Source organism: Ruditapes philippinarum, unplaced genomic scaffold, assembly GCF_026571515.1.
Source record: "Ruditapes philippinarum isolate M1 unplaced genomic scaffold, ASM2657151v2 ctg19279_1_1_1_1, whole genome shotgun sequence".
In the NCBI taxonomy this organism is placed as follows: domain Eukaryota; kingdom Metazoa; phylum Mollusca; class Bivalvia; order Venerida; family Veneridae; genus Ruditapes; species Ruditapes philippinarum.
This window is the reverse complement of record NW_026852708.1, coordinates 3,522-12,362: the sequence shown is the minus strand read 5'-3', so window position 1 is coordinate 12,362 and position 8,841 is coordinate 3,522. Positions and strand designations below refer to the sequence as shown.

At 32.4% G+C, this 8,841-nt stretch overlaps 1 protein-coding gene and 1 long non-coding RNA gene across 2 annotated transcripts; one reads left to right on the top strand and one right to left on the bottom strand.

Moving 5' to 3' along the window:
- Positions 1 to 528: 528 nt before the first annotated feature.
- LOC132722100 (fatty acid hydroxylase domain-containing protein 2-like) lies at positions 529 to 8,610 on the bottom strand (the record flags this gene model as incomplete). Its single annotated transcript, XM_060706529.1, has 4 exons — positions 8,475 to 8,610; positions 2,585 to 2,738; positions 1,538 to 1,644; positions 529 to 644 (listed from the first exon to the last, which is right to left on the bottom strand). Coding segments are annotated over exons 2-4 (372 nt in total), but the record flags the coding sequence as incomplete, so codon positions are not given.
- Positions 3,923 to 5,989, top strand: LOC132722106 (uncharacterized). The gene is made up of 3 exons (XR_009624582.1): positions 3,923 to 4,086; positions 5,114 to 5,216; positions 5,476 to 5,989. It is a non-coding gene; the product is annotated as an uncharacterized LOC132722106 (long non-coding RNA).
- Positions 8,611 to 8,841: the final 231 nt, after the last annotated feature.

Below are 8,841 nucleotides of genomic sequence, written 5' to 3'. Positions count from 1 at the left end.
ACTGTCCGTTTCTTAGAAAGGGCGACAACCACGATTAGCAGCGATGTATATAAGCCGTATTTCCAGCATAGTTACTTGAATGCTGCACGTCGCCCTCTAATCAATAATTTCCATATAACAAGAGCGCATGACTCTTTGGCAAACAGGCTAAATCGTCAATTTTTTGTTTGTTTACTGGGCCCTGTATTTCTTGAGCATAGGTGAAACTTGGCTATAACAAGAGCGCGTGACTATGTTAACACATAGTTTTGCTCCCATTATAACATGGGCAAAATAGTGGAAAATAGCCGATTTTATGCTATAATCTGTTTTAAAACATGAATTCAAAGCAATAATTAGATGTTATTTTGATTAAAACCTGCGTCATTCCGGCTCCATAAAAATATCAGTAGTGTTACATCTTCCTTAATCTATCATTAATGGGTATTTCGGTTTTCTGATATCTATTATTACGTATTCTGGTATTTCGGTAGTATTTCAATATTTCGGTTAGTTGTATGACCGGTTTAACATTAATATACTACTGACCTGGACATCTTCCTGTATTTTGTATTTCTTTATACACTGTGGTATACCTGTTATATCCAGCACCATAAAGAATGCATTAGCCAACCAAAACACACATCCAGATACTATCCACATTGCTGCAATAGTTAACAAATTTGAGCTGTGTCATGACAAAACCAACATAATGGGTTTGTGACCAGCATGGATCCAGACCAGCCTGATCTGGATCCATGCTGTTCGCTATTAGTTTCTCTGCTTGCTATAGAGTTTGTAAACGAACAGCATGGATCCTGATCAGACTGCACGGATGCCAAGCTGGTCTGGATCCGTCCTGGTCGAAAAATCATTATGTTGGTTTTATCACGATGTGGCTCATTTATTCATTATCTCAAAGTACACAAGGGTTAAAACCAATAAAGTGCAAAAAGTAGTAAACTTAAAATAATGCCTTGAAAAAAAATCTGAAAAAAATCTAGAATTTTTGATATCTAGATTACTCACGTAAGTTCACCAACCCATATTTTAATAATAGTTAGGTTTGACTGAGTTAATTTATAAATAGATACATTTACAAACAATGATCTGATAAATACTTTATTACCAGGAAACAATGTTGTATGGCATCTGTTTTTAATGATATAAATCCAAACCATCAAAACATCACACTACCTTAGAATTCTCAAAGATTGAATTGTTGTGTCTAAAATCATACAAGTTTTTTGTCTATTTTTATAGCATGAATATCTATAATATATGACCCTATTAAACTTATGACACAAATTCCAGACAGGAGCATTAAATATGGACTCGCGTCATCTTTAATTTTAGGAGTGAGCTTAAATAACAGACTACGACAGTACAGCTTTAAATTCAAAACTGAGCATTAAGTAACAGACTTGCGACTGCTTTAAATTCAATTACTTGTATGTACCCGCAACTAGCAACACACTGTGCTGTTGGAACAGGAGTGCAACTTTTCCTTTAGCTTCTTAATTAGTATTTACACCTAATCATTCAACATAGATCTTACCTGCAAAACAAAACATGAAGTCATTGTCACGGCCTAGCTTGTCATAGATAAAGTCCCAATAACTCTGCCACAAACTTCCAGTTGCTCCCCATATTCTGTGGACCTGCCTAAAGAATAATTGAAACAAGAGGTCAATCATGCGGATATAATTTCCATATCATAACCTTTATCTTTATTTTTGTATATGATAGGTTATTTTACACTTGCTCCCTATATTCTGTGGACCTGCCAACAGAATAATTGAAACAAGGTCCATTATGCGAATATAATTTTCATATCAGAACCTTTATTTTTGTAAATGATAGGTAACTTTACACTGACATGTTCTATGTATCTTCCTTTAAATCTTTTGGTCACAGTTGAAGATCTTGAAAATATTTTAAAACAAATTTAATGCCTGTTCTTTTGTTGTGCAACTTTAATTCCAATAACCTTGAATATGATATGTTTTATATAATTTAGCAATGAAAATCAATATTCTTATTTACTTTTATATACTGCAAAATCATTATTATTCGTTGAGCACACATTTTTGTGGTTTTCTAGTATATATTACTGGAATATTACATAACCTACATTATCTCAGTCAATGAAATTTCTTGGTGGTTGTTAAAAGTGATTTATCATAATTAAGAAGAATTTTTTCAAGGAGATGAGTCCTAATGGTTAAGGTGTCTACCTCTCAACCCAGGTATCATGGGTTCAAGCCCTAAATTGTTCACACTCATCTTTCTTCATATGACAGTAGTACTGGTTAGTTCCAGGAAGTGGACTCGAAAGTGATTAATATAAGTTGCAAGAACTTGTTTCGTGATCAAGCTTAAATAAATATGTTTAAATGAGGAAGAATTTTTACTTTATATTTTAATACATGTACACTGAAAGTTACTATTGTTACAATATTTGATCATCATGCACATATACTTCAATCATTACAAATGCCACAACTTACATGTACTTCTTACACTTTCAAATTTTACTTGTTAAACATGATAGGTGAATTACATGTACATTTTTGAAAATATTTCAACAAAGTTTACACCTTACCAATGAAATGAATTCCTAGCAGCTGCAAACAGTAGAAGACATGAGCCCATCACAAATAGATACTTCTTTACAGAGTCCAACAACCTTACAGACTTTGGGCCTTTAGTTTCCTTGGCCCCGCTTGGTTCTGTAATACATTCTGTTCCCATTTTCACTGAAAGATAAACAACAACAAACTGATTTAAAATGGGAGTAGTCACTCCGAGTTTATACATACATATAAACTTAGAATCCTGCAAATGTTTGAAACCTAGCTGTGCCTACATTGACCAAGAGTAATTACCGTAAGTTATTGAAAGTGTGTTTTAATATTATAAAAAAGCAAAACAATAAATATGATTGTATTGAAAAACTGTTCTGGTTTGTGGGTCTTTTTATCATTAATGTTATTTTGAATATATAATAATATAATATATATTTAAAATACAGAAAATTGCCCTAAGGCTTGCACTGTTAGTGGCTGACAGGGATTTTTTTTTATATTTGAAGCCCAGCAGGGATCCAGGCTCCAGTTAATGGATAAAATATTGCTCCTGGCAAAAAACAAGAAATGTTTGTTGGGCTCATTTTACTATTCTCAGTGCTGGAGAGTATGAAAAGGGGCATAACTCTGTAACTCGGAGTTATGAGACCTGTGCCCATCAAGTAAGGAAATCACATAGGACAAGTGTGTGAAGTTTTAACCCATTCCCTTCATTAATTTTGAATTATCAACTTGCACACAAAAACTTAACCAAAGTATGACAGTGACAGTGATAATGACACCAGGGTGAGAATAATATCTCTTCCTCTTCTCAAAATGGTCAAGCTGATTACACAAAACAACCTCAAAAACTTGCTTTGAGAGCATGATGTCATATGCGCTTCAATATCTTGTTCATGTCTGGCTACAGCACTGCCCAGCAAACACCCGACGTTGACCCAACGTTGGATCAACGTTGAATTTTGGTCGCGACGTCGGTGACCTTCATACAACGTCAAATCGACGTTGAATCCCCGACGTCTAACAGACGTTTCATTTTGACGTCGGCTCGACGTCGGGTTTTGGTCGGTAATCTGACAATAGGTGAATTTAATTTATGAAACCAAAATATATATAAATGAAAGCATAATTATAAACAGCGAGAATTTTAAGTTTAAGTTTAGAAAGGGAACATTATATATTTATTTTCTCCATCAAAACAACAGTATGATTATCACGTGGGTGGCTAACGTACGATATTCGATAGGTGGCGCTCTGTAAACGGATAGTCGCAGATCAGTATGAAATATATTTGCTCTATTTTCGTTTAAATAATATGTTATCTCCTCGAATTAGTCTAAGAAGTGTTTATATAATTACAATGAAGTTGTTATCATTTTTGAGGGCTTCATTTTATAGTGGTAAATAATTTAGTAAATTCGAATTTGCGACTTATCGGATTTGAAATTCAATTGTATTGGCGGACAAAAAAAACGACGGGTTGACAGACAAAGTTGTATATTCCAAACAAAAGAAAAAGGTAGGCAAACATTATATATTGTTTTTCAATGCTTATTTACCGCATGTTTGATTGGATTCGATGGTTATTTGATCATTGAAATGTTTGACTGGTAAAACTTAATGTAACGTGATTTCGCGAGATAAATATTTTTGTTTCCACGTAAGAACACTTTATCATTTGCTATAGAACAGTCTGTATAATCGGATCATTTTTCCCACACTATATCGCCATGCCAAATAAATTCACAATCAATGGTAGGAAATATCTTAGCAATTGAAATCAATAAAAAGTTAAATGCAGTACGTAATACTCTTATTATTTAAATGCTGGTAAATAAAATTTCCTCTTATTTCTTATCAACATGAATTTCCCTTATATGAGGGGCCAGTCATTTACACATGTATCAGATGCAGTTTGATTTGATATCTGTGTAGTTGTTAAACTACTCGTTGTTAATTGAAGTACTTTACCCATACTGTTAGCATACCATGTGTTTCTTATATTATGAAAATGATTCATGGCATTTGATACATGTAAATGATACGACTTTGGTAAGATATATCTGAAAGCACATTGTATTTGACTAGCTATCTTTTTATTAATGTAATCAAACAACATATTATCAATCAGAAAACACATTATCATAGTTATAAATCAATAAAAGTAATAGTTTGTTAATTAGCCTGCTTATCAACAAGTTGTATGCTCGTATCATAAAACGTTTTTACACTAAGCCAGTCTGTCCTATATACACTTAGCAGACCAGATCATGCTGGGCAGAGATGATATCTATAAAAATGACAGTAACATGTGAATTTCTTTGATGTTGTATGAGCATTTGTACAAAGTACATTGAATATAAAAAAATAACAATATCAATTTTTGCGGGAGTAGAATTAATTTCATTTTGGTATTTGTTATATCAGTTTTTCATGCGCTTATGAGTTAACTAAGATTAATAGTAATTGGATTTTGCCTATTGTATTAGACAAACATCCTTCCACCACATGGTTAAATTCTAAAACGATTATATTTCGTCTTTCAGATTGTGAAAATTATGATAATTCAACATGTGTCAAAAGTTCAGGAGGAAGATGAAAATATTTAGAGGAAAAGAAAAATGAAAACCTACCAAGATTTTGTGACAGGTATATTTCAAAATATTATAGAAAATACAGTGATCTTATTACCCTTGATTTTATAATGAAATTCACGAAGCCATTTTTATCAAAATTAATAGATATATACAGTAGGTACACGAAACTACATGGTTTAAACTAAATTAAAAATAATAAGTATCTTTTTAAGTAGTTGGAGAGTTTTGTTAGAATTTCGTTTAATTATAATATGTATAAGTGATTTATTTCTTGCACTTGTAACTGATTATTTTATTTTTTTTAATTTCAGAAAGTGTGATGAGATCTCAGGTTGGAGACGGTAATGATACGCTTATAGTATGCCCCAGATCGACATAGTGTAGGAGGACGAAAGAAGCTAGAATACTAATGAAGATACATGAACATTGCTATTTATAGTTATAACAAAATATTCAGAATATTGTTCCATTTAACATTCAGATCTAGATTCAGTTATAAAATACAAAGACAAATATACAATCAGTGAGTTGGATAGATGATTGAAAAATCCCAAACTCAGAGTGATCAGTTCAGTGGTGATATAAGAAAAAACACATGCATGGATGTTTGCTATATAAAATGTCAGTGTTAATATTCAAGAAGGATTTTGTTTATCTTATTTCTAAAACATGCTTAATTAATACATGAAGCGTTATTAAAGTACATACCGTCAAGTTTAATAGTTTCAAAAAATATTATGTAAATCTTGCATTTGTTATAGTACCACATTTCTTGTTTTGTACTTGTGATTCCGAGTATAAAATAAATTGCTAAAATCATAAGAATGCTTATTTATTAACCCTATTAAAGAGCTTCAAAATGAAAAAAAATCATATTCCAAAAGTTTTGAATGAGGTTAAATCATGGTCAGAAAATTTGGTCAGATAAGGTTGGCATATGGTCAGATAATGGTCAGAAAAGGTTGGATTATGGTCAGAAAAAGGTTGGATTATGTCCAAATAATGGTCAGAAAAGGTTGGATTATGGTCAGATAATAGTCAGAAAAGGTTGGATTATGGTCAGAAAAGGTTGGATAAAGGTCATTTTATGACGTTGTATAGACGTCGGTTTCTGACGTCTAAAAAACTTTCAAATCCAACCTTCTGCCAACGTTTACCCAACGTCAGGGTCTAACGTCAGTACAACGTTGGTACAACGTCTTTTGTTTGCTGGGTGGCAGTCTTATAAATAGTGAAACAGATACCAACTTAAAACAATGCAGGGTTTTTATTTTTATATGAGACAATATCCAGGCATGCCAATGAAAACAATGATTTGGTCAGAGGGCAAGGGAAACATTAAAATCTACAGGCTGAAAAATACAACAGATTTTAACAGCATTCCAACCGATGATATGGATCGCCAATATTTTAATAATGAGAACACTGTCAATGGTAACTACATGTAAATTGCATAAAAATAAATTAAAATGTTTCAGAACATATACAGTGACAAGAGCTGTTAGTAGTACAGCATACATGTATATATTATGCTTGACTATTCTCAGTACAAGAGTTTGGATTAAATAAAGAATTTTATAAGTTGAAAAAAATGCCCTAATTCTGTCCAAATCCATGTTAGATTTATAGGCCTTGGATAGGGACTATCTATCTATTCCATTAATGTCAAACCCCTTGTGGGGACGTAAACATGTCTGCTTGTCAAAATCACAAGAAAGTAATTTCAGTAAAAGAGTTGTTTAAAAACAGGAATTAAAAATGTTAAGAAAACTAGGGTGACATACGGTATGCCTAAAATACGAAAGTGAGATTTTTGACGAAAGTGAGCGAAAGTGACTTTTAAAATTTGAATTGTACAGTTTTAATTGAATTTTACGGTGAATTTTCTGTTTGTAGACGTATATTATTAGCAACTTATAATACTTCTTTTCAAAAAAAAATAAATAATCCCTATGATGATTTAATCGCCATTTATTTGCACATTTTCTATGATCTTCCTTTCACTCACTTTGAAAAATACGAAAATGACATGTAAAATATTAAATATAGAGTTTAAATTGAAATTTATACTAAAATTGCAGTTTTCAGACGGATATAATCAAAATAAAATATAATATTTATTTTCAAAAATAATAATTATGATGATTTAATGACCATTTGTTTGATTAATTTCTATACACAAGTTCTGAGATCTTCCTTGCGCTCACATTGAAGAATACGAAAGTGACTCCTAAGATATCAAATATAGTGTTTAATTGAAATATAGTGTTGAATATCAAATTACTAGTTGCTAATAATATATGTCTACAGACAGCAATTTTACTGTGAAATTCTATTAAAACGGTACAATTCAAATTCTAAATGTCACTTTCGCTCACTTTCGTCAAAAATCTCACTTTCGTATTTTAGGCAAACCCGGGTGACATATTATGTTCAGTGCAAGCTATGGTTGCACTGAACTGCTCTGGAGTAGGTGGAGTAGGGCAACTGCAGGTGGTTCCAGTGGTATACAGTCCTAGGAAAGAAGGAGAATTTATAATAGTCTGAAGTTGGTGTGAATAACCTAAAACACAGGGGATTAAAAAACAATAAAAATATATAATTAATATGAATGTTCATAATTTGTATTTGTTGGAGGTTTGCAGACCATCAGAATGCACTCATTGATGTGCATATAAAACTGATTGTGTGCAAGATGGTATCTCCAACTGTACTGAAGGGAATAGGCTGAATGTTCCACCTGCATTTATAATTTATATGAAACACAAAACCACAAAATGGGCAAGGTGCAGACTGTCTCAATCAGATAAAATCATTTTAATATTTCATAAAATGAGTGTCTGCAAAAAATGGCTTTGGGTGAAGTGTATTGAAGGGTGAAGTTTCTCCAAAATTAGAGAGGTGAAGCGTCCGAGGGCTGAAGTGTCTATGTTCCCAGGCTGAACAGTCATGACATTTGACACTTGACTGTGCTAAATCAATTATCACAAAGAAATAAACAAGCTTTTCAAATTAAAATAGCTACTATTAATCTATAATACAATTGTAAAATTAAATCTTTCATTTTCTTAAAACCCTACAATAATCTCACCAATAAATTGTCAAGAAAAAAAAAATATGCGCAACAAGATATTCAATCGTTACACATTTTGACCCTGCCTATCAACGCCAACGGTGATAACCTAGAGTTTAAAAGGAAATTTTACGTTTTAAATTTGGCTTAAATTCACAAAACTTCGTGTAATTGATAAAGATTTTAAAAAAAATGTTTAAATGTTATGCATTCAGTAGACAAAAAACATGAAATTACCCCTTCTAACGTTTTTCTTTTGTTTCTAATGTCAAACTGTCAAAGATGGTTATTCCTGTTCTTTGACGTACCGTACCGAGTAAATCAGCTAACTGCTGTCGCAATATACCGGTAAAACTGGTACGGAATTACACATACACTTGCCTGGCGCGATAGTGACAATGGTATAACTTTTGCCTCAGATGACATTAATTGTCGGATTGACCTCCAAATTAAGACTTAACACTGATCATACAGTCGCTGCCAGGAAATCGAAAGATAATCATGGTATCTGCATAATTATGCAGACGACCGCCAAGCGGCACAGAATGCATAGAGGAAACACGGATTTATATTATTGAAATGACAAATAAAGTAAGGCAACTCT